General features: G+C 42.2%; 1 protein-coding gene across 1 annotated transcript in view; it reads right to left on the minus strand.

Annotated features, from left to right (window-relative positions):
• Positions 1 to 4,996: 4,996 nt before the first annotated feature.
• The window catches only part of RPRD1B (regulation of nuclear pre-mRNA domain containing 1B), a gene marked incomplete at its 5' end in the record, with an annotated part of 59,715 nt that continues 37,285 nt past the window's right edge, over positions 4,997 to 27,426 (minus strand). The window contains 1 exon segment of the mRNA XM_030212048.1: positions 4,997 to 6,235. Coding sequence (XP_030067908.1) covers positions 6,086 to 6,235 — 150 coding nt within the window.

Here is a 27,426-nt window from a genome sequence, read left to right on the forward strand (position 1 = left end):
GAGATCTGGCCCCTACAGACCAGGTAGATGCTCCAAATCAACTCGTTACCTGCATGACAGACAGCTGTCGGCAATGGTCACCTGTATGAAAGACACCTGTCCACAGACTCAGTGAATCAGTCAGACTCTAACCTCTACAAAATGGCCAAGAGCAAGGAGCTGTCTAAGGATGTCAGGGACAAGATCATACACCTGCACAAGGCTGGAATGGGCTACAAAACCATCAGTAAGACGCTGGGCGAGAAGGAGACAACTGTTGGTGCCATAGTAAGAAAATGGAAGAAGTACAAAATGACTGTCAATCGACAAAGATCTGGGGCTCCACGCAAAATCTCACCTCGTGGGGTATCCTTGATCATGAGGAAGGTTAGAAATCAGCCTACAACTACAAGGGGGGAACTTGTCAATGATCTCAAGGCAGCTGGGACCACTGTCACCACGAAAACCATTGGTAACACATTACGACATAACGGATTGCAATCCTGCAGTGCCCGCAAGGTCCCCCTGCTCCGGAAGGCACATGTGACGGCCCGCCTGAAGTTTGCCAGTGAACACCTGGATGATGCCGAGAGTGATTGGGAGAAGGTGCTGTGGTCAGATGAGACAAAAATTGAGCTCTTTGGCATGAACTCAACTCGCCGTGTTTGGAGGAAGAGAAATGCTGCCTATGACCCAAAGAACACCGTCCCCACTGTCAAGCATGGAGGTGGAAATGTTATGTTTTGGGGGTGTTTCTCTGCTAAGGGCACAGGACTACTTCACCGCATCAATGGGAGAATGGATGGGGCCATGTACCGTACAATTCTGAGTGACAACCTCCTTCCCTCCGCCAGGGCCTTAAAAATGGGTCGTGGCTGGGTCTTCCAGCACGACAATGACCCAAAACATACAGCCAAGGCAACAAAGGAGTGGCTCAGGAAGAAGCACATTAGGGTCATGGAGTGGCCTAGCCAGTCACCAGACCTTAATCCCATTGAAAACTTATGGAGGGAGCTGAAGCTGCGAGTTGCCAAGCGACAGCCCAGAACTCTTAATGATTTAGAGATGATCTGCAAAGAGGAGTGGACCAAAATTCCTCCTGACATGTGTGCAAACCTCATCATCAACTACAGAAGACGTCTGACCGCTGTGCTTGCCAACAAGGGTTTTGCCACCAAGTATTAGGTCTTGTTTGCCAGAGGGATTAAATACTTATTTCCCTCTGCAGAATGCAAATAAATTCATATACTTTCCACAATGTGATTTTCCGGATTTAATTTGTGATGTGCTATCTCTCACTGTTACCAATAACCTACCCTTCAATTATGGGCTGCTCATGTCTTTGTCAGTGGGCAAACTTACAAAATCAGCAAGGGATCAAATACTTATTTCCCCCACTGTATATGTAATAATAGCCTCCCATAAATTTCAAAATTACAAAAAGAAGCAAGCGTAGGGCATGTTTACTACTTTTAAATCTCTCACAGTAAATGAGCAACATATTTCTATTGCTGAAAACATATGTACTTGTAAATATTTGTAGTGCTTAATGGAAAAATATAATATGAATGTCTAAACACCAATGTGTTCTCTAGTTCAAACACAGATCCTCTTGATATTTTGCCAGTGCATTCTAACATTTTCCTCTTTTGCTTGGGAAAACACATGTTGGAAGCTTAGGCCCAATCGCTGGGATGTACTATCTAAAAATGATACTATTTTACAGAATACTTTGATAAAGAAAGAATGTTTAAATAAAAAATACAGCGTGCCCAATATTCAAAGGCATTTAAGCTCCTACCGTTGAGGTCCTTTTGCTAAGGCACACTAAATGTTATGCAGCCCATTATATTCCTATGGGCTGCATTGAATTTAGCGCACGCTGTTAGCGTGCACTAAATCCATAAGCACACCTTAGTAAAAGGACTTCCTTTCAGAGTTATGCTCATAAATTGGCCTCTTAATATTTACTGTGGTTTAATACATATATTTTTGTTCAAAATTACACTAAACTCAAACTTAGGACCATAAGAAGTGGATGGTAACAAGGGCAGATTTAGGGCAGGAAAAAGGAGCTGAGCAGTGATTTTCAGCACTAGGCTCATAAATCTAGGCAAATGAATAACTTATGCCCCAACTTAAGATTCAATTTTCAGCTGAAAAAAGGCCACAAATTTAGGAGCTCAGATTTTTTTCAATATTGGAACCAAAATATTTTGATAAGGCATATATGTTTCTGCCATTTTCAAATAGAAACCTACCCTACAAAAATTCAAAAGTTGGTAGCTGACATCTTTTAACACTTTATAAGCTCCATAATAGCACTGCATTTCTTTACAGCACTGACTTGCAAATCTAGTACTTGAGAACCTCTAGTAAGTCTGGTTTTCAAGATGGTTATTTTACAAGCCCTATTTGTGTTTGGACATGCATAAACCGGCACTTAGACATGAAACACCGATTATCCGGATGCCCAATTATCCAGACCAGTTCGGCCAGAGTGGGAACATGTCCACCCGCATCACTCCCTGCCTCATTTCCCTCACCCATGACCCATTATCACCCCCCCCCCCCTTGTAAGTCTAGCATATAGAACAGTACAGCATCTTCCCAGCCAATCATCCTCGTGGCCCACGCAGTCTGATGCAGGAAATGACATAAGCGGGAGCAGGGACAGCAGCAGAGTAAAGCCCTGCCTCTTCCTTTTATAGAAAGTTTGTAATGTTTTCTGCCAACTTATTGTTAAAAACTAACGTTCAACATACAATGCTCAGATTGTGTTTTCCTTTTTAAAAGCAGGTATGTCCAATCAACCAGATTTATGATTATCCGGACTACACCCCTGCAGAAGATAGTCCGAATAATCGGCGTTGTACTGTATGTCTAAGTCCCAATTTCAGAAAGTCAGGATATAAATGTCCAAATCACAAACATGTGCCTATCACAAGGGGGGCATAGTATGGGTATGTTTTGGGTAGGTCTAAATATGTAAGTGCAACCCGCATTTCTGAAAGGAATAGGAGCACAACTTAAAAAACAAAAACGTGTGTGTGAGGGGGGGGGGGGGGGGGGCCGGTTACCATATGGCTCCAGAAAAAGGAAGACGGATTGATCCAGCCGGGTTTTACTTCCATTGCTTTCAATGGAAGTAATTGAGCCAGCCGGGTTTTACTTCCATTGCTTTCAATGGAAAGCAATGGAAGTAAAACCCGGCTGGTTCAATCCGTCCTCCTTTTTCTGGAGTCATATGGTAACCCTAGGGTGGGGGACAGCAGAACCAGGACCTTCAGATGGGAATGTAAGTGCAGGAGCTGCTGCAAGTGGTTGCTGGGTGTCTCCAACAGTCTCTTCCTCCCCGTGTACTGCAGACGCAGTGCTTTGGTGGGATGAACATACATATGCTTGCAAATAGACAACACTTCCTTTACATATAATATCTGTATATTAACATGTAGAAGTGGGCGTACCACGACAATGCTGCTTCCTCTTGAAGAGCGCTGCATCAAAATGTGTCAGAAAAGCAATCTGAGCATCAGTTTATTTACATTTCACAGAAACCAAAAGGTATGTTCAAGGATCCACAGACCGCCCCCCTGTCATCTTTAACTTGACTTTGCATCGTTTTTCTAACACACTACCAGTTTCTTGGTTAAAAACAGCAGCGCTTTATTCAAAAATGCCAATGAAAAGTGTCCTGCCATGGATGGCTGCCTGCCTGCCAACATAAAGGGAACATTACTGCTTTCTGTGAAAAGTGACTGGATTAATACAAAACATCCTGACAGCATGGATGATGATTTGCGAGGATAGCTTTTTCTTCCCTTTACAAGATTTCATTCTGATCATGGTAATATAAATATGGGTGCTGTGTGGTACATACTTTCCATGGTACTTCTGTTACAGATTGAACAAAAAAATTCCTAACATGAAGTAGAAAACAATATTTTGAAAGGTGTATTCCGCACAACAAAATAGCAGTCTACCTCTGCAGGGAAACACCTTAAAGCCTACTCAGACAAGGTGGCTATATGGGAAAAAAAAATTAAAAAAAACAAAAGAACTGCTTTAAAAGAAATTCTCTAAGCAAAATGTTTTTGGATTCTAAAAGGCTGAGCGCATAAAGCAACCATAAAAGACCATAGATTTTTCAACATAAAAGTCTAATATAGTTGGAAAGCTCTAAGATAAAAGATTTGCACAGATTCTATTTGAGTGCATCAATGATGAGCTTTATGAACGTGGTTTAGTGTTAGCTCCGCCTCTTCTAGATTAGCTGGTATATAAATGCTTCTAGTTCAGAAGCCATGTAAGAAGTCCATAACAGAAGCTTCTGAAAAAGGGCCAGTCAAACTCAGTCTATATTGCTTTACAGAAGACGTGTGGGCACATTCACGATTTTCATTCAGGTCCACAGAGCTGAATGGAAACTGTAGTGTGTGTGTGTGTGTTTGTTTTTTTAGGCACAGTTCCTAGTACATAAAAGTGCCTGTTGGTGCCATTCAGTCCACTTATCTGTCAGTCTAGCCATATGCATAGATAAGGGATTGTCCTTGCTGATAAGTTTGTGGCCGTCTCTGGGAAAAGGTGACTAAAGTACTAGATCCAAATGTCGAGAATGGCCGATTTTTCATGTCATGGGTTCCCCCTTAAGCAGTCTCAAAAAGTTGTATGTTTGAACTTCTGTAACACTATTTTTTTTATTATTATTTCATATAAAAAGATGATATTTAAAAAACTGTTGCATTACAAATTGTTTGCTCTAACAGACTTAATTAAAAACCTCATTTTTTTGTGTTTGGTGACACTAGTCACCCTTCCCCAGAGATGGTCATATTTGAGCTGAAATTTGGTAGAAGGGTGTTCTGAGGTATCACCATTCCTGTGAAATTTTAGCCACATCTATCCAGCAGAAGGACTCGTGATATGACAGGGGAAATCAGAGGAAGAAGAAAAACACACTTTCTGTGTGTTACACTATAAGCACACACTTGTACTGCTCTTACTAGGTACCGACAGGTGGATTGATTTGCTTTAATCAAGATTTGGATAATTAATTAGAGTTGAACTTGGACAAGCAATGTCTCAGCTTGGCTATATAGGATTCATTCATGGCTCAGCTCAAAATCTCCACACTGAACTTTTTGGACCTTTTAGACCTGGTTCAGAAGCAGAGTTTTACAAATCACATTCTAGCAACGGTAGGTATGAATATTCAGCTACTGTGGCTAGAATGTGACTTGTAATACATCAGTTTGAATTCAAACACCTACATGAAACCAAGCCAAGGAAATCTGGATAATTTGAGAAAAAGCAAATTAAGAATTAGCCAGATTCAAACTAGATTAAAATGGACTCCTGGTTTTCTAAATAAATTTAAGTGAAATAACTAATTCTGAACCAGGCCACTGAAGGTTTTCCCTTCCCTAACTTTAACACTTCTGGTTAAAGGCACCATTCTGCATTTGACTTCAGAAGTCTTACTAAATAAATTTTGTTCTTAACAGTGTGGTTACACATGGTACAATACATTTTGCATTCCGCAACAGCAGAAAAATGTGATGTCTTTTACAGACAGAAACAACCATCATAGACATATATTTATATTATAAACCCACACACATTGTACACTATCTAACATTCTTACAAGATTCAGAATCTTCCAATGAAATTGGAAATAAAACAAATTTTATGAAACCAATTTTTTTAAAGAGAAAAAAATGCTATCATGAGCCCAAACACTGCAAAATTAATGGAACATGATTTTTTTTTTTCATGTGCAGAGGACAATAAAATCTGAAAACAAAAGGCAACACCCACTTTAGCACAACTGAAGAATTCTGCTGACGCCGATTCTTGGTTCAAAGAGATAAGAGCTCCATATCCACTCCTCTTGCACACATCCTCGAAACACATCTCTCCCCCCTCTTCTTGAGGTCTTGTGAGAGAAAAGAGCTGGCAGATTGAAAGAGACAGAGAGAACTAGGAGTTCATTCCTACACTGTGTCCATGCTGGAGACTTGAAGCCATAGTCAGGCAGCAGTGGATTTCTCTTGCTTCTGCTGGTACGAGCGTAAACTGGGAAGAGCAAATGAACGTTTTATCTGTCCTAGTCAGTGGAAAAAAGGTCTCCGGCAGATGGCAGTGGTGCTAGACCCCCCGTTACATTGGGCAGCAAGGACAGATCTGGCAGGCTCTGGATGTGAGACTTCAGCTCTTTACGAACTTGGGTTACGCGAGCAAGCTTCTGTTTATATTCCTAAGAAGATGAGAAGGGAATTTAAAAGATAGAATACAAATTTAGTTGCTCCTGTTAGCTACAAAATTAAATTCTGTAGTAAATGAAAGCCTCTTTTCAGATCTGCAATTTAGTCATAGTTACAGTTAGTTGATTTATAGCACGTTAATACCATTAACTGAGTTCATAGCGAGTTACAACTAAGAAACTAGATACAAACAAATCTAGGATGTAACAACAATCATTCAAATAACAATTGCTAAACCACAATTTTGCAACTAACAAACAATCAAAGATGGCATCCTAATTGTAACTACTAAATCTCACTTCCTTAACACATATTTATGAAACAGATAAGTTTTTAATCCTTTTTATAAAACTAGCAAAACTAAATGTGTGCCTTAATATAGGTGGGAAAAAAATTCCATAAACTAGCTACCTGGTACGCAAATAGGGAGGTAAACAACTTCTTTGAAGTAATCCCTCGTGGGCTAGGAAAAAAGAATGAAAATGAATGTTGCCCTAATATCAAAACATATACAAGAGATATCAAATATTGAGGAATTTCACCAAATATAATCATGAATAGTAGACAACCCAATTTAAGCAACACCCTAGCTTCTGTAGGAAGCCAATGCAACTTAATAAAATAAGGTGTAATCCTTTCTGATTTTCTTTTAAAGAGAAAATCATACGTACAGCCACATTTTCAATGGTCTGAATTCTTCTGAATAATCGTTTCAATAGACTCAGATATACAATATTGCAATAGTCTAATTTGCTAAGCATCAAGGATTATACCACTAATTTAAACTGGGCTTCCGACAAATTTTCAAATGCTTTTTAAACTTTCTCATAACATAGAAAGAACTTCATAAGAGAATTAACCTGACATTCCATAGATAATTTGTCATCTAACACAACACCCAAAATTTTAATTGAACTGTCCAAAGAATAAGACTCTCCATGAATAGTACAATTTAAGTCCACAGCTCGGATCTGCCCGACACTAACAACATAAAATTTGTTTTCTCTCTGTTTAGCTTAAGATAATGGGCACAGCATATAATGGAACAAAGTAGGAAAAATTATGCTGAAACTAATCAAGAACTCTGAACAGCCCAACTAAGGAGCTTCAAAAGTTTTTTTTAATCTCAATTGCTGGTATTTCCTGTTGGAGTAAATGAGACCGATATAAAACGGAAGGGTTCAGCTTAACTGGAACTGGTGCTGAAATGTTCTATCATACAACTGACTGATAAACTGGAATGGAGAGAACATGAAAAAAAAAAATGAAGTGATGACATATGGGATTAGATAATGAAACAACCTAAGGGAAATTACTACTATAAGACTGTGTCTCCTTTATGTGCAGGTATTTCTGTTAAACAAAGGGTACTTTCTATTATTCAAAACTACATGGTTAGTTCCCTCCACATGACCGCCTCCTCACTGTGTCAGGTAAAAACATGCCTATTAAAGAACAATGCATGTACTTCTACCAACGTTCAAGGGAGACAGTTATCTAAAATGCATATTACACTAAAAATTAGGACTAAACAAATGTACAAAAATCATGTATATACAGCTCTAATAGGGTGCACTATATCATTTAGGTGCTCAGCAAAAACAAAATCAGACAGGCATTGAGCTCCAACCTGCAATGTGATTAAATAGAAAAGCTCATCAAAGGCAGTATGAGCAGGCTAGAAATCTCTATATAAAACGCACCTCCAACGTTCTAATGAAGCCTCTCTTAGCAAAGTGAAGGGGGTGAGATCGCATTGTGTCTGCCCCGCCCACGCGTCAAACGTGATGACGTCGAGGGCGGAGCAATGACACAACCAATCGCATCGCTCGGCAGCGAAGCGTCAGGGAAGGAGGCGGCGCTCTCGACATCTAGCCTTCCCTTCGCTGTGTTCCGCCTTCTTCTGACGTCAAGGATGACGTCAAAAGAAGGCGGAACACAGCAAAGGGAAACCTAGACGTCGGGAGCACCGCCTCCTTCCCTGACGCTTCGCTGCCGGAACCGCCACGGAGGTAAATTTAAAAACAAGAAAAAAAAAAAACACGCATGTTGGGGGGGAGAGAAGAGGGTGGCCAGTAAAGTACAACAATGGGAGCGGGAGGGCAGGGGAGAAACGACAGCATGGATGCGAAGGGGGGGGGGGGGGAGAAGAGGGCGGCCCAGGCTGCCACATGGGAGACAGAGGAGCATGGATGCGAGGGGGGGGTCATGGAAGGGAGAGAGGGGACTTGCTGGAAAAGGATGAATGGAGGCGGCAGGGGACAGAGGAGCATGGATGGGCATGGATTGGGAGGGCAGGACTCAGGGAGAGAGGGGAATTGCTGGATAGGGATGAATGGAGGGAACAGATGGCCATGGATGGATATGGATTGCAAGGCAGGCCTCACGGAGAGAGGGGTATTGCTGGATAGGGATGAATGGAGGGGCCAGGTGACAAAGGAGCATGGATGGGCATGGATTGGAAGGGCAGGACTCAGGGAGAGGGGAATTGCTGGATAGGGATGAATGGAGGGGACAGATGGCCATGGATGCATATGGATTGCAGGGCAGGCCTCAGGGACAGAGCGGAATTTCTGGATAGAGATGAATGGAGGGGCCAGGTGACAGAGGAGCATGGATTGGACTCACACTTTCACTCTGACTCTCAAACAGTCACTCTCACATACACTCTCCCAAACATACACACTCCGAGGAAAACTTTGCTAGCGCCCGTTTCATTTGTGTCAGAAACGGGCCTTTTTTACTAGTCTCATAATAAAGCAACATTAAGCGACACATACCTATTGGGGATAAAAACAAGCCTTCCCCAAATATAGTCAAGGCCAATCCAAAACTTAACATACAACAGTAAACAGATCACTCAAGCTCCTTTAGCAATAAAACTTTGCTACAGATCCTCATTTTTCTACTTCTATGCTTGGCTGTGGATCATCGCCTCTTAGCATTTGTTGACTTCTCCAACAGCGACATCAAATCGATAACGCTTAGCAAACGTATGTAGGGAGGACCAAGTTGCCAACATGCAAATATCTTCTTGGTCTGAACTTCATGCTATTCAGCCAAAAGTTGCAACTCCACTGGCTGTGCGAGCTCTCATTTCTTTAGGTGGTAAGGGGAAAAAATGGTTTTCTTAAACTAACTGGTAATAGTGGCACTAGAAGCTTCTGTGCCTTTAATTCCACCAAAATGAAACTTCAGACTTCATAACTCAGCAGTAACTTCCAAATATTTCATGAGAGCCTTAAAATCTTCTCTCCAAGGAAGAGAGAGAAGTCATCCGATTCGATGAAAAGAAGAAACGATTTTTGGTAAAAAGCACTATCCAAAGGAAAATTTCAGCTTCAGTGAAATGTAAAAAGGGGTCCCTACAAGACAGAAGCTGAAGTTCTGAGCTGAAGAAATAACTACCAGAAAAGTCTTCAAAGTAAAGTCCTTAAGATTTGTCTTTTTGAAAGGCTCAAAAGCAGAAACTCAAGACTCACAGCACAAAGGAGAAATTAGGTCTTACCTGATAATTTTCTTTCCTTAGACCTTCCCACTATTCCAGAACCTGTGAGATACTTATATCCATCAACCAGCAGGTGGAGACAGAGAACTGAAAACTGAGCTGAGACATCTCTCTCTTGGCATCCAATCTAGCTCCTCAGTATTTATGTAGGCAAGCAGTAAGGCTAAACTCTAAATAAACAACAACATTAAACAACTCAGTAACCTAACAATAACTATATGAACAAACATATGTGGAACTTTTTCATCTCTAGACAACTTGTAGAGAACAAGAGGTATGCAAGGAAGCACCATGCAAGATGACAGTTATGTCACCCATTTACGTTGCACCAACTAAACATTTCAGAAACCTCGGGTGGGCTTCTGGAATAGTGGGAAGGAATAATGGAAATGAAATTATCAGGTAAGTCCTCATTTCTAGTTCCAATTCGTAGCTTCCCACTATTTCAGAACCTGTGGAATGTTCAAAAGCAATCCCAAGAGTAGGTGGGATCCTGACAAAACAGATATGAATCTTGCATGATTATTGGGCCTTGCATTAGAAGGCCCCTCCCCTGCAAAAGTAAAAAGATTTCTCACTTCCTTTGTAGTGATTATACTTAGCAGGCTCATAGAATATGGCACTCACAGTAGCATGAGCCGCCCAATGGCCCAAAAGAGATCATTGAAGCAGTTGCATATGAGCATGGTAACCATAGAACCCCAAGCTTGAAGATTAGATCTGTGACTGGGGAGAAGACTTACCTTTCAGCAGGAAATAACTAAGCACAAATTAAAAACAATGGAATGACCCAACAAGAAAAAAGTGAATTTTGAACGGCTCAAACTCCAATCCTGAATCCAACAGAAAATCTTTGGCAAGGCTTGAAGACTGCAGTCCACAGACAGTTCCAGCTAGCTTGAAAAGTCTTGAATTAATGTTCCATGAAGAACAGGCAAATATTGCACCATCACGCTGTACAACACTGAAAAGACACTTATCTAAATGACTCAACTCTTATTATTGCAAAAGGGGCTTTTCACCATGTACTGGGTCAAGTGTGAAGATTTATGAAACCAAGACTCTCGACTTTATTTTATTCTTAATAATTTTTCTTTCACGTTAAAAGCACCGAGTATATTGTGTAGATCAGAGAAACAAGCTCCTATTTTAAAGCATTTTAAATTGTTTTTGCGCACACACATACAAAAATGTAAAAAAAAAAAAAAAAAAGACGAGAAAAATGTCAAGACTTCTGCAAGGCACTGTTTGTAGACAGGACAGTTTGCGATGTCTGCACTGCCATGGATTATGTAGATGAAGAAACCATATCCTCAGCTTCTTTCACAAGCAATAAAATAAAAGGAAAAGGAACTGATTTTATACAGGAAAAGTCAAACATACACTAACTCCATGGCATTCTGCTGCCACACAATAACACAAGGTTCACTGGCTTCTGATACCCCACAGAGAGAATGTGGGTCAAGTCAAGGAAATGTTGTTTACTGAGGAGACTGTTACGGCAGTGCTTCCCAAGTCTGGTCCAAGAGTACCCCCTTTGCCAGTCAGGTTTTCAGGATTACCACAATGAATATGCATGAAAGAGATTTGCACATAATGAAGGCAATGTATGCAAATCAAGTTCATGCATACTCATTGTGGATATCCTGAAAACCTGACTGGCAAGGGGTACTCCAGGACTGGACTTGAGAAACACTGTTACGGAATCCGAACAACAGTTTAACTCAACTTATACACATCTTTCTTTACCTCATTGTGGCATACGCCAGCTTGAACACCCGTTAGGATAGCAGGTAACAGCCTAGACATGTTACCTGCTAGCCTAACGGGCGTTCAAGCTGGCGTATGCCACAATGAGGTAAAGAAAGATGTGTATAAGTTGAGTTGTAAGGTGTTTAGTGGGTTTGAAGACGTGAAATGTTAGTTCGCACAGTTCCAAGTGACCTTGTTTTTTTGTTGCATAGATCAAGCCCCTGAAGACGCCGTATGGCGAAACACGTTGGGCGAAAGATCTAGAGGGCTAGTGTACAAGCCGTGTATTGCAGCAGTTGAAGATTTATATGGTTAACCCCCGAGGGGAAGAAAATAGTGCACACGGAGAAAGTTGAGGCACAAGTCGGAGTTATCACATTTTTTAGCGCTAAGGCGCATTGTTGAAACAAGGTTTGCTAGTGCCTTTGGCACTGTTTGATGATGTCTACAGCTACCCGTGTGCTGGCAGCACTGCCGAGTGAACTCGCTGAACTTTTCAAGCTTACAGGATAAGTGGTTTTTGCTTTTTCTTTTGGAGGGACATACAGACTGATACTGATATGCAATTGTTCAACATCGGAAGAATTTTTGAAAATGGACAGTTACTATGGTAGCAGTGCTTATACTGTTTTCTAGAGCATTGCAAGCATGTAAATGGACTGTTTTAGTACAGTTTATAGTATGTATTAGTAAGGTTAGTGGTCTTGTGAACTTTTACAGATAGTTTGTTTCAGTGGGTATCGTTCAACAGTGCAATATTCTGTAGTATATGTGTGTGAGTGTGTGGTATGCATGGAAGCTTGGACAGGGCATTGTGAATTAAAGTGTATAAAAGCTATAATAAAAATGTTGACTACACTAGTGTGTATTTATTTTTTATTTTTTTGTTACATTTGTACCCCGCGCTTTCCCACTCATGGCAGGCTCAATACGGCTTACATGGGGCAATGGAGGGTTAAGTGACTTGCCCAGAGTCACAAGGAGCTGCCTGTGCCTTAAGTGGGAATCGAACTCAGTTCCTCAGTTCCCCAGGACCAAAGTCCACCACCCTAACCACTAGGCCACTCCTCCACTGTTGCTACTATTTGAGATTCTACATGGAATGTTGCTATTCCACTAGCAACATTCCATGTAGAAGTCGGCCCTTGCAGATCACCAATGTGGCCGCGCAGGCTTCGTACGTGCAGGACGTCAGACTCACAGAAACAGAAGCCTGCGCAGCCTTCTACATGGAATGTTGCTAGTGGAATAGCAACATTCCATGTAGAATGTCCAATAGTAGCAACATTCCATGTAGAATCTCCAATAGTAGCAACATTCCATGTAGAATCTCCAATAGTATCTATTTTATTTTTGTTACATTTGTACCCCGCGCTTTCCCACTCATGGCAGGCTCAATGCGGCTTACATGGGGCAATGGAGGGTTAAGTGACTTGCCCAGAGTCACAAGGAGCTGCCTGTGCCTGAAGTGGGAATCAAACTCAGTTCCTCAGTTCCCCAGGACCAAAGTCCACCACCCTAACCACTATGCCACTTGCGCTGTTATTAATGGTTATAGGATGAATATTCACTAGGGATATACTGAAACCTGACTGGTTAGGTGCCTCCAGGATCAGGTTTGGAAACCACTAGTTTAACCTTTAGGAAAGCTCCTCTTTCAGCCTACACTCAGCTATAAGGGACAAATCCATACTGGGAATCCTTGTGGTTAAATGTAATCTGCTGTATTTTTGGCTAAGCTTGTTGAACATCTCTGTTTTTGTCACATTAATAATTAGTTTTGGTAAATTGTGCATTGTACTTTTCTTTGAACCAATAAAAATATTTTAAAAAAGAAAAAAAAAGACCCCTGAAAAGAAATGCACAGTTTGGAAAACAGGATACTGGGCTAGATGGACCATTGGTCTGACTCAGTATGGCTACTCTTATGTTCTTCCTTTGATTTTTAATAGCAGTATACAATTTTGCTCAAGTTTTCCACCATCATCTCTATATATAAAAGGCACCACCAACGTTCTAAATGAAGCCTCCAGCCGGAAGGGGGAGAGATATCCGGTTTCCCCATGAGTGTCTGCCCCACCCTCGCACTCTCTGTAACACAAACAGTGAAGGAAAACACAGCAAAGCACGAAATCAAATCGCTCTCTCTGTAACACTGAAGGACTCAGAGGGGGGAGGGGAGAGAGGGCAGAAGCCCTCACTATCTCTGTAACACAAACACAGCACAGCAGGAAACTTAACACTGATGGACTCGACTCCGAGGGGGGAGGGGACAGAGAGCAGAGGGGACAGACAGCACAGGGGAAGGGAGAAAGGGCAGAGGGCAGGGACACACACACTCCCACATGCACACAGAAGAAAACCTTGCTAGCCCCCGTTTCATTTGCATCAGAAACAGGGCTTTTTTACTAGTAATGCATAAACCACATCTAAATGTAGAAACTGCAGACTATTTGATCAATTTCTTCTCTTTTGGCTCTAGTCAGGAATAGAAAAGCAGTACAAAGGAGACAGAGAGAGAGACAAAGAGAGAGAGAGAGAGAGAGATGCACATCTCTACATGTTGATGTAAAGATTATGTCCCAAGAACAGGATGAAAAGCTAGTTTTCTATTTAAAGATTTCAAATAAGACCATCACTGTTGTCCAGAATTACTACTACATTACAAAAAAAAAAAAAAAAAAAAAAAAAGGGAAACAAATTAAAAATGAAAACCAAGAATAAATCAAGTTCTGCAGGACTTTATCATCTATGGAAATATAAACACCTACTAGTACCTAACACACCAGCCCCATACACACCCAACTAGAAGCGTTAATTGCATGTCTCCCAAGATTTTCCCGTTCAGCGAGACTCCTCTATACAGGGCCCATGCTGGTGACACATCTAAAGCAACCAACACAGCATTAAAGCTATCACCCACAACAAATGGTATGGAATAGAACTCACTGCCTCAAACGTCAGAAGTTCAAACAGAAAGTCACCGAAGTATCACTGCCTTCTGCTCCACTTAAGGATATATCAAAGCCAGAAAAGCTACCTACTGGCCAGACCAGGAGTACAGCCGCAGCATTGAACTATAGTGGAAGTTCCACATTATAAACAGAATTGAAATGGTAAAAAACACCAAACCAAAAACTGGAAAAAGTTTAAAAAAAAAAAAAGAGGGAAACCGTTATTAATCCGCAAACGAACCTTTTCCGGAGATACGAAGGCGGTAGAATGAGAGGACATGAAATGAGATTGAAGGGGGGCAGACTCAAGAAAAATGTCAGGAAGTATTTCTTCACGGAGAGAGTGGTGGATGCTTGGAATGTCCTCCCGCGGGAGGTGGTGGAGAGGAAAACGGTAACTGAATTCAAACATGCGTGGGATAAACATAAAGGAATCCTGTTCAGAAGGAAAGGATCCTCAGGAGCTTAACCGAGATTGGATAGCAGAGCCGGTAGTGGGAGGCGGGGATAGCGCTGGGCAGACTTATACGGTCTGTGCCAGAGCCAGTGGTTGGGAGGCAGGGATAGCGCTGGGCAGACTTATACGGTCTGTGCCAGAGCCGGTGGTTGGGAGGCGGGGCTAGTGCTGGGCAGACTTATACGGTCTATGCCAGAGCCGGTGGTTGGGAGGCGGGGCTAGTGCTGGGCAGACTTATACGGTCTGTGCCCTGAAGAGCACAGGTACAAATCAAAGTAGGGTATACACAAAAGTAGCACACATGAGTTGTCTTGTTGGGCAGACTGGATGGACCGTGCAGGTCTTTTTCTGCCGTCATCTACTATGTTACTATGTTAGGTATTCAGCCTTCTGGTAAATACTCAGTTGTCCAACCTCTATTCCCTCTGAGGAGATGCTTTAACATTTGTCTACTGACTTGTTTTAGGACTGTTTGCTGCTTTTCTATTTCTAAATGAGTCTTTAGTACACTGGGGAAAAGGGTGCATCACATCGCAACTAAGCACAAATAGAAATTTCCTTGTGTGGGTGGTGTGTAAAAGACAGAAAACCACTTCAGGTTAACAAACAAACAAACAAAAAATGCCTGTTAGGATTCCACCATGCTCTCTAAAAACTGGCTTCCATGAAGGAACAGTACAGAGGAGAGACTGGTACAATGCAGGCAAGAAGAATGAGAAAATGAGGAACATCAGGCATAAATCAACTAAGGGGCAGAATCTCTCAAAAGTCTTCCATACTGAATGTAAAATAGAATCAGGAATGTTGAAGCTCTTTCCTAAATAATCTTCAAATCATTTCAAGAATCACTCCCTTACAACATACACTCAAAGCCAGAACAAGGAGGACATGCCCATTCTAATTCCTATGTTCTTTACTGGGAGTGACATTTGAATATAATATTTATTTTTTTTAAGACAAGAGTTCACTCCTTGCATCTTCCCATCATCTGACCTTTCATTTCACTTGTGACACAACAGCTGTTACACCAGCAAGAGGCTGATGTCACGAGCCGATGAGTATAACTAGCAGGAAGATAGGACTGGATGGATAGCTGTTTTAAGTTGTCTATTTGCAGGTTCAAAGCTCAAGACAGGTGACTCAGTCTTATATGGGTCCTCATTTACAATTTATTAATTCTATTTGTGACAGGTGACATCTTTTCACATTTCTAATTAAGATATATAAATCTAGCTGGCCAAATTAATATCTTTATTGCAATACAATTTCTGGTTATTCTGTTACCACAGACCAGTGGTCTCCAATCTTTTTCATGAAAAGGACCACAAAGTGGACACGAGAAAGCTCTGGGGGCTACCGAAACTTTTTAGGCTTACAAATATAACTGTAATACTAATTTTGATTCTACAAGGATATATTTTTTTTAAATCACCTTATTTTTTACTATACATGGTTTTATATTCAGCTAACTTTCCAAAAAGATTCTAAGCGGATAACAATATTAATTCCTCCAGTCAAGGAAAACTATAGATCTTATCGAATAAAATATTATATCATAATTTCATTTACCTTTATCCATCTCACTAAACAGCAATGTTTTCAATATTCTTCTAATAGTAAGTTGTTAATCTTCTAATATTAAAGGTACGAGAAAGATGATTCTAACATTGATTTTTTAAAGACACCCTTAAAAGTAGGATAATTTAATTTCAAAAAAATGACCAGATCGTGCCGACGTAAAAGAAGAGAAGTCGCAATCTAATCTAATCCATTGCTTATATACTACTCATGCTTGAATTCTGCACAACTGCGGAACGTAGAATTCAACCTTTACTCACAGAGTCTGTGGGCCATGGTAAAGGATGGATTCTCCCCCCCCCCCCCCCCCCCGGCTTTCTACCCGCTGCCGCTCGGCCTACCTGTGCATTCCCTAGTGGTCTAGTGGTCCATTCTTTCCTTCCCCGCTGCCACTGCTCTCTTGCTGGTGCCGTGCTTTTTCGAAATGGCCGTGTTTAGGCAACCAAGCACCTGCATCAGGGGTCACTAAAACTGCAGAACTTAAATAATAATAAAAGAAGTCTTCTGTATGCTCCACTGAATGACACACATTAAACGTAGTCCCGCTTCAAGTTGGGAAAATAAAAAGTCCAACTGGGAAGATAAAAAGTATGTAATGTCCTTCATATTACTGATGCCACTGTCAGCAAAAAAATGCCAAAACAGTTAATCCTCCCCATCCCACCATAAGCCCAAAGGAAATAAATTATTTTTTGCCTTTAATACTCCTTTGGAAATAAAAGGTCTTACAAATGTAATATCTTACATTTTGGATGAAAAAATCCAATATAGTAGTCAAGGACAAGAAAGCAATGTTTACTGATCTGTTTTTAAAGTGAATTATGTGGGTAAATCTTTCAGATCCGGGCTGAGCTAGAGCAGAGGTGCACCGTTGGGAGGTTTTACTGCTACTATGGGTAGAGAAAAGGTCCCGTGAAGCTGGGTCACATGTGCCTGTGTGGTCACATCGACGTACATTCACATGCATGTACAGAGAGATGCGAGTCGGCCAGCATTTGCGTGCGTGAGTGCACATCCATGTCAATGTGACCCAACTGAGCTTCACAGGGCCTTTTCTCTACCCGCAGTAGCAGCAGGGGTCACTGGATATGAGGGTCACAAAAATGGATTGGAGGGTCCACATTACTGGAGACCACTGCCACAGACTAACAATCAAAGCTATTCCAATCCCCATTCCTGGTGCCCTCTCTAATCTTCCACCCCCTTCTTTCTTCTCTTCCTTCCCCTTTTCTTTTCCCTGTGTATGACTGGTGTGCTATCCTATCAATATTATGATTCCTTTTCTTGTTTATTGATTGTTGTTTTAAAATTAGTCTGTACAGCGCTTTGTTCTGCTTGGTAGTTACAGCAGTATATAACCAAAATCCTCACTCATACATACAGTAAAATCTCATAGGTGTAGTTTGGGGGAGGGAGGGGAACACATAGTCCCCTCCACCCAATACTCCAGGTATTAATGCAGAATTGGCTCCTTTCCCCAAACCACTAATATGACCCACCTATTTCTTGTCCCTCCAACCAGAATCACGGAAACTACACTTCCCCCCCCCCCCTCCCGAGTTGACCTCTACTAAATCAGTCCCATCTCTCTGACGCCTTCTCCTGCTATGTGGCTCTCAGGGCATCTGCTTCAACCAACAGGATACATCAACCACAACTAGGATCATACCGAGACAGAACTGTGTCCTGCATGACATGGCCCCTAGCCTTGTTCCGGCCATTGCACTGCAGCCAACTGATGTTAGTGGACATGAAGCAATTTTGGCGCCCCCCCTTCCTCCACCTTCTTTGCACCCTGTGCGGCTGCATCACCTATTCAACTCTTTGGTACGGTCCGGACTACAGACCCAATGCACAAAGTGGCCGGTGCCACATCTTCATGCGATCATGACATCAAGCCACCTGCTACCCCCTGCACATTTAATGTGGCCTGCCTTTGTCATTGTTGCCACCCACCTATGTGGTGCTCATTCTCCACACCATATATTACTGTCATTACAATTCACGATGTGACTCACTCCAGTGCCATGGCCCATCCTAACTGTACAAATGACTCTACATGCACATCCATTTCAGGACATACAAAACCTGCCTGGTAGAAATGTGCACAGGCAAAAAATGTTTGTTTCATTTCAGATTTTGAGATAGTATTCCCAATTTTTGGACTTTTTGGTTCATTTCATCCATTTGTTTTAATTTAAAAAAAATACATGTTCAAATCAATTATACATGTGTTAATTCATAGGTTAATTATTAAATCAGGTTTTGTGCAAATAAATGTTTAAAGGAATGCTAATAAACCCAACTGAAGCTAACGAATACACATCCCTACTGCCTCTTATTATAGTAGAGGATGCCGACACCTGGTGGACATTACCAGTTTTGCAATCTTTAGTTTTGATCCAGACATGCAAATTATTATTCTAATGAATCCAAATCCAGATGTGCTTTCAAATCGAACCAACTCCTGGTGACCACACAATGAGGAACCTCTTCCCCCCCCCCCCCCATGGTTTTCTTGGCATGATACAGGAGTGGTCTGCCACTGCTTTCACCAGTGCAGTGTGAGGCACTACTGCCCAACATAGGAGGGCATGACCCAGACTGGCACTGATGCCAGGATCTGCCCAGTATAAGATCCAAGACAATGGAGGGTTAAGTGACTTGTCCGGGGCCACAAGAAGCCGCTGTGGAATTTATTCCTGGACTTTCCAGTTCCCAACCTGCTGTTCCAACCATTAGGCTACTCCTCCACTCCATTAAGAAGAAAAAATAAATATATACAATTGGAATTAAAAATCGAATATTTAAGGTCAGATTCAGAAAATGGCATCCAACGTTCGGCACCATTATGATCTGTGCTAAGACAGTAATCTGTAAAGGCCTCCGCGAACAGCACTCTTTACAAAATAGCCCTTACTGCATGGTCATATGGTGGGGAGCACTTACCACCAACCCATTGAGGTGCTGGTAAGGGCTCCCACGGTAACCGGACGGTGCGCGGTGATGCCCGATTACTGCCGGGTTAGCGCTGCGCTACAGAAAATAATTTTTTTCCAGAGCCCCACATGCCAGCCGAAACTACTGCCGGCAGCTGCGTTGGGCCAGCGTTAATTCCGATTTAGCGTGTGGTAAGTCCGCGTTGGGCTTACTGTTGCTTTGTAAAAGGCCCCCTAAATCCGTTAGTGCACCTTAGTAAAAGTACCTCCCGAGGGAGGTGGTGGAGATAAAAACAGTAATGGAATTCAAAAAAGCATGGGATAAACATAAAGGAATCCTGTTCAGAAGGAATGGATCCTCAGAAGCTTAGCAGAGATTGAGTGGTTAGAAGGTGGGGCTAGTGGTTGGGAGGCGGGGCTAGTGCTGGGCAGACTTCTACGGTCTGTGCCCTGAAAATGGCAGATACAAATCAAGGTCGGGTGTACATATAAAGTAGCGCATACGAGTTTATCTTGTTGGGCAGACTGGATGGACCATACAGGTCTTTTTCTGCCGTCACCTACTATGTTACTAGTAGTTTGGCGTGCTTCCCATGGCTATCTTTGGACGCAAGCACTTATGCCTGCGAAAAGCTGGTGTAAATCCAAGTATTCTATAATATCACACCTAATGTCTGGGAACACCCTTTGAACTTTCAGGCGCAGTTTAGCAACATTATCTCACCATCCTTTTTTCAACTCAAACACTCAATCCGTCAACTCTTCGACAAATCAGCTCTTCATATTTTGACCCACTCATTTGTGATGAACTGACTGGTTTTACTGTAATTCACTATTTTACGGATCTCGTAAACAGGACATTCATCGCCTGCAAATTGTTCAACAAGTAGCAGTGAAACTTAACACAGGATCGAAACGTTTTGATCATGCGACACCACCTAGGAAAGAAGAACATTGGTTAACCTGTTCCTTATAGGATCAGGTCTTTCACTCTGGGGTCCCTCTCTCTAACGTTCCTGTTTACTTACATCCTATGCTCCAGCTAGGGCCCTCTGCTCCTCGCAGGCCAATAACCTTGCAGTCCCTTCTCTCCGCATTGCTGGTCATAAACGTTTTTTGCTTTCGTATTTTCAGTGTTGTAGGCCCTACTTTATGGAACACCCTCCCCTCCGCTTTACAGTTTGAGGAGTCCTTTGCTAGGTTCAAATCAGGCTTGAAAACTCTTTTTTTTTTTTTTTCAACAAGTTTACCCTCTGTTTTTGTGCCCGATAATGGACACCTGGTCTTTCGTAAGTTTCTGCATTACTCTTTGTTTCTGTTCTTTCTTTCTTTCTTTGATTAACTTATTGTATTTTTCTATACTTCTTTATTTTTTATACCATAAACTGCTTAGACGACATGTTTGATGGGTGATACATCAAATATTAGTAAAGTTGAAACCTACCCAGGACCCTATAAAATTTAGGTGTGCATGTTCCTAGAATAGGGTGTAGGGCAGATCCACACAACTCCAAATAAGTGTCAATTAACACCAATTATTGTTAACGCTTCATTATTTTGCATGGGGATCTAGGATCCCCAGCTTTGGGTGACCTATATAGAATCCAGGGGCTAGTTCTTAGCTCTTTTAGAGTTAATGTCTAATAGATAAGTTTGTTCTGCTTGAGTACCTACTGGACATAAGACTCGCTAACCACAGCTAGCACAAGCTTTACTTGGTGAATTCTCTGTAGACCTAATGTGCCACCTTTTATTGGATCTTGGGATTAAAGCAATCATTTCAGAAACTCAGACTTTTAATTTTCAATCAGCCTAATGGCTAGAACAGTGGATTGAAGGCCACAGAGACTAGATGTTCACATACTACTGCTGTTCCTTCTGATCTTCAGCAAGTCACTTAACCCTCCACTGCTAAACCTGGAACAGGGAAATAACTAAAATAGCTTGATGTGACTCACCTTGAGCTACTACTCGGGGTGGGGGGCGGGGGAGAAGAAGTGAGCTACATCCATATCCCCTTCTTTCCTCCCTTGCCTCTTAGGATAGGACCCCTTACATATAGAGTTTCCAGAGCCCAGAAGGAGTTAAACTCTTTTGCTAATTTCATGGCTTCCAGTAACTGGCTATGTCCCACCCAAGGACAGCTGCCTGCAGAAGTGCATGCCAGACAATTCTAAATGCAGGTCTTAAAACATCACAAGGGCTAGAGTGATAGATAGCAAGTTAGAATCCAACCAGAGCCATGACACACAGTCCTGGGGCACAGAAATACTTGAAAGCTCCATGAAAATTTTTTTCAGACAATATCTTTCACACTCCGCCATGTTGTTTCACTACTGTTTCACCTACACCCCTGCTCCCATCCCCCTTCATGACGGTCAAATGGAAATCATTCACAAAATGCAAGCCTTCCTTTCTTAAATCATTCCATATCCCCTGTGAAGGGTTATGCAACATGGTACGACTATTTGTACCTATAAATCCAGCACATTAAAAAAAATTAAAAACTTCAACATTTCTGATAACACAGGCCTTTAAAAGTAATCTTCAGGTGGGGGTGGGCTGCCAATATAAAATTTGGAAATGAAGCGGTAAAATCAACTCTTTTGTAAGGATTTTGTAAGCTGTTTGCAAGGATTTCCTCCATTCATGGGACCTCACATGGCCACAAACGCAACCAACCCATGTCAAAGGGCACATGTTAGACCTCATCTCATACAAATTACCATCAGACCAGAACCTCAAAATAACAGATATTAAATGGTCAGAAATGGCAGAAGAAAGGCTCCTACCACACACAACAACCTACAAACTACAGCACCAGAGGGCAAATAGGTCCGGAAATATTCTGGCTACACATTTACAACGACGGATGGACTGCACAAACGGATTCTGTACACTACCTCACAGAATGGGATGAAAGATGCAGAAACATACTAGACGAAATAGCGCCCTTACGAACAAGAACCTCATGCAGGCATAACACCATACCGTGGTTTAATGATGATCTGAAAAAATTAAGAACACAAAACAAGGAAACTCGAGCAAGCATGGAAAAAAATAAAAGATGAACACACACTCAATGCATGGAAACTGATACACAGAAAATACAAATACGCTGTAAGACAAACCAAAAGGACATACTACAAAACTAAAATAGGGCCGGACTACAAAGATATGAAGAAATTATACCAAATTGTGAAGTACTAGACACTACAGCAGTCACTGCAACCAACACAGACATCCCATCTGCTGACAAACTCGCTAATTACTTCTATGAAAAAATTACTAACCTACGAAAAACGCTACCTCAGAACAATACTAACACCGAAAGCGTCATCAATAATCTGGACCCAAACCCTGGAGAATACCCAGCCAACCGAACCTGGTCAAACTTCACGCTCCTCACTGTTGAAACAGTAACCCAGGCAATCAAAAGGTTCTCCAGCACCCATTGCAAACTGGATACCTGCCCCAGCTACCTACTAAAATCCGTCCCCGACCGCTTCACAACAGACCTCACATCCCACCTTAACTACCTGCTCCAACAAGGTCTTCTCTCTGAGGAACACAGCAACATCCTACTCACCCCAATCCCAAAAGATGCCAAGAAAAAAGCAACCAAAATTACCAACTACCGCCCAGTTGCATCTATACCACTAGCAATTAAATTAATGGACAGCATAGTGACCAAACAGATTACCGACTACTTGGACAAGTTCTTAATACTCCACGAATCACAATCAGGTTTCCACCCCCTCCATAGCACTGAATCTGTGCTAGTCACTCTCCTGGTCAAATTCAAGCAGGAAATAGCCATAGGTAAAAGTATATTTCTCCTACAATTTGACATGTCGAGCACATTTGACATGGTAAACCACAAAATACTACTGAGACTCCTAGACAATTTGAGAATCGGAGGAAACATACTCAACTGGATCAAAGGTTTCCTAACCACCAGAACATACCAAGTAAAATCAAAATCAAACATATCACCACCTTGGAAAGCAGACTGTGGAGTACCTCAAGGATCACCACTATCACCAATACTCTTCAATATAATGATGATCCCACTAGCCAAGGCATTATCAAAGCAAGGCCTCAACCCGTTTATCTACGCAGATGATGTCACAATTTACATTCCCTTCAGACATGATCTAACATAAATCAACAACGAAATTAAACTTGGCTTGAATACCATGGATTCATGGGCAAACTCTTTTCAATTGAAACTGAATACTGAAAAAACACATTGCCTCATCCTCTCATCTCAACACAATATATACAAACCAACAACCTTAATCACCCCAGAACATACCCTCCCTATTTCAAACAGCCTGAAAATACTTGGCTTGACAACTGACCGCAACCTCACTCTCGAGAGCCAAGTGAACTCTACAACAAAGAAAATGTTCCACTCGATGTGGAAACTTAAACGCTTAAAACTTTTCTTCCCGAGGGAAATATTTCGTAGCCTAATACAATCAATGGTGCTAAGTCATGTAGACCATTGCAACGGAATTTACGCTGGATGCAAAGAACAACTTACAAAGAAACTCCAGACCACGAATACAGCAGCCAGACTAATATTTGGCAAATCGCAATTCGACAGTGCCAAGCCCCTACGTGAAAAATTGCATTGGCTGCCAATCAAAGAACATATTAATTTCAAAATCTGCACCCTGGTCCACAAAATTATCTATGGCCAAGTCCCAGGATACATAACAGAACTTACAGACCTACCACTCAGAAACATAACCAGATCATCTCGAACATACCTAATGTACTCCATGTAACACCAACGTATCTTGTACTCCGGAATGGCAAATGCCATCATGGAACATCGTAAGCTTAATTCTATATTGTCATCCATGTACTCCATGTATCATCAATTGTATCTTTTACTCTGGAATGGCGAATGCCATTGCCACATTGAGCCTGCAAATAGGTGGGAAAATGTAGAATACAAATACAACAAATAAAATAAATAAACCTCCACTATTCAAACTGCAAAAAAAATTAAATACAAAACAACCTATGCGTCCAGCTTCTCCTATATAAGCACACAATTATGGAACACACTGCCAAAGGTTGTGAAGACAACCTACGACCACCTAAACTTCAGGAAATCATTAAAAACCTACCTGTTCAAAAAGGCAAACCCCACCGACCCAACATAAATGCCTGCACTCTGCAACACAACATAACCAAAGCTTATACTGGACACTAAATAATCTTTCCTCTCCTTGATTCCCATTGTAACTGAAACACATGTTCCTTACTCAACCATAATACCACCTGTATTTGTTTCTTTATCTGACTGGTGAATGCCTCTATGGTACTATGTAAGCCACAATGAGCCTGTAAATAGGTGGGAAAATGTGGGATACAAATGTAACAAATAAATAAATACTGGACATTAGCTATAAGAAAAGAACACTATGGTGCTTGATTCATTGTTGGAAGCACAGACCAGACCAGCTGGCTGTGGTGTGATGTGTGTTTTCCTGTTTCCTCTGGCATGGAAAAGTGAGAATCAGAGGAAAAGCACAACAGATATGCCAATTCTGCAGGTTGAGTTGGCTTCCCACCCGAGTCTAGGGCTCTTTACATTGCGCAGAGTAGTTTCTCACAAATTCTGTTTAACCACTCTAAATGCAGCTAAAACGACTACGTTTCTGCCTCACTGGAAACACTGGGAAAAGCAGGGTAAACAAGAAAGAACACAATGTGCTTCTTTAACATACAGTGGCACGAGGAAGAACAGATAAATATGCAATGAGATGATGAAGAGAACAATCTACAAAATTCTATTGTTTCCAGAATTTACACCATACACTGTCTCCAACATACATGTTAGATTACGGCAGCCCCTATTAGCCAGTCTCAAGCAGCACCAGGGCATTCTAGGAGCGGGAAACAGTTTTTTTTCTTTCTTTCTGAGATAAAATTTCACATCACTATTTGAGCTGGAGAAGGGAAGAGTCTTATAAAAGAAAGGAAATATTCTTCCTGGATCTGGGAAAAAAGAAGCCTCATCAGACATTTATGATCAACTTCCTCTCAGGCAATGGGGAGAGGTTTGTGGGAGACAGAGCTTCCTGAAAGCAAGGCATTTAAAAAAAAAAAATGCATAAATATTTTAGGCAAAAAAAACTGCAGCCATAACTGTAAAAGGTAAGTAGTACAATAGCCATCATAAGTCATTAGGAGACCCAGGGACAGAACCCAAAAAGAAGAGCCCGTTGCCATTATTCCCAACATACTGTCAAAGGACAAGACAAATTTTAGTACCGAACAAGCTTCCAGTCCTACATACAATTGTGTGGCAGGATAGTTACTAAGGGGTCAATCTGATCCTAACTTTAACAGAGTTAGGAACCCTGATTAGTCTCCTTTGAAAACTGGTTATGGCTGTTAGAAGCCTATCTATATATATAAAAGGCACCTTCAACGTTCTGAAGCCTCAAGCCGGAAACTTGAGGCGCCACAGATATCCGGTTTGGCAATGAGTGTCTGGCCCGCCCTCTCGAGGGCGGAGCATTCACACTCGGTGAAACGTCATCTCCCCCTGCCCCTCGGCGACCATTTCCCACCTCCGGAGGACTAACATCGCCCGAACAACGGCGGACGGAGGGAGGCGGGGACGCGGGCAGCGGCGACACACGATCTCCCCCTGCCCCTCGGTGGCCAATTTCCGCATCCGCAGGACTCGGACTCACGAACGGAGCCAGCCAGCCTGCCTGCCTCCCTGAACGGGCGAGGAAGGGAACCACCTTCAGCAGACGGAGACAGCCTGCCTCCCTGAACCTGCGAAGGGAACCAGCGTCACCATCACAGTTTCACCCTGAAAGGCGGAGCGAGGGGGGCACTCGACCCTGAAGCTGCGAGGGGGAAACGGGGAGGCCAGGAAGGGGAGGAGGGAAGACAGGGGGGAGAGGGACAAAGGGCGGAAGAAAGAGGGACCACCATCTTGAAAGGCCCGGGGGGGGGGGGGGGGGGGGCAACCACCATCCTGAAAGGCACAGGGGAGGGGGAGGGGGGGAACTCCCTGAAGCTGGGATTCTCTCTCTCACACACACACTCTCTTTCTCGCACACACACTCGCGCATTCACTCTGTCTCTCTCACACACTTACTCTCAAACATACACACTACAATGCAGAAAAAAGGCCCCAGACGGAGGGGCCACGATCCTGAAAGCCAGACAGCGGGGGGGGGGGGGGGGGGGGGGGGGGGGGGCCACAACCCTGAGGCGCTGTGGGGAGGACACATGGGAGGGGGAGAAGGAAACGGGAAAACGAAACACAGGGGGGACCGGGAAGGACGCCAACAGACGGAGGGGGGGGCCCCTGCAGCACACTCTCATTCTCAAACACACATTCTCACACACTCACTCTCTCACACACACACACTCTCAAACATACACACTACGATGAAAACCTTGCTAGCGCCCGTTTCATTGCTCTCAGAAACGGGCCTTTTTTACTAGTTTTCAATAAACACCAATGTTTCTAACAAGGAGGCCATATGGGGGGTGACATTAGGGCTCAGCATTAATTTTCAGTACTAGAATCTAACCTATGCACATGAACTGCAGGGCTAAATTCAGTCAAATTATCAGCCAAAACCTTTAGTAAAAGGTTCTCAAATTTTTGACAAAAGTACATTATGCAGTTAGAGAATTATTCTAGAAAATGTTGCCCAGGTTGGGAAGGAAAGGCGGCACCTATTTGTAGCCTAGGAGTCTTGCAAAATACTAGCACAAATCCTGCAAAATCGTAGCTATAATGAACTCATCATGTACAAATTTACACAAGTATACACAGGAGTAACTTTAAAAGAGGCACTTTAGATGCACATGTTTACAGTTTAATAACGCTTGCTATACTGCACATAACCAGCACATGGGCTTAAACAGTACAATTAAACTAATGAAACACCCTCATAGAATTATTCTCCTAGCACGTGAATTACCCAGCACTGTTAGCGTTTGG

Source organism: Microcaecilia unicolor, chromosome 8 (assembly GCF_901765095.1).
Source record: "Microcaecilia unicolor chromosome 8, aMicUni1.1, whole genome shotgun sequence".
Taxonomy (NCBI): domain Eukaryota; kingdom Metazoa; phylum Chordata; class Amphibia; order Gymnophiona; family Siphonopidae; genus Microcaecilia; species Microcaecilia unicolor.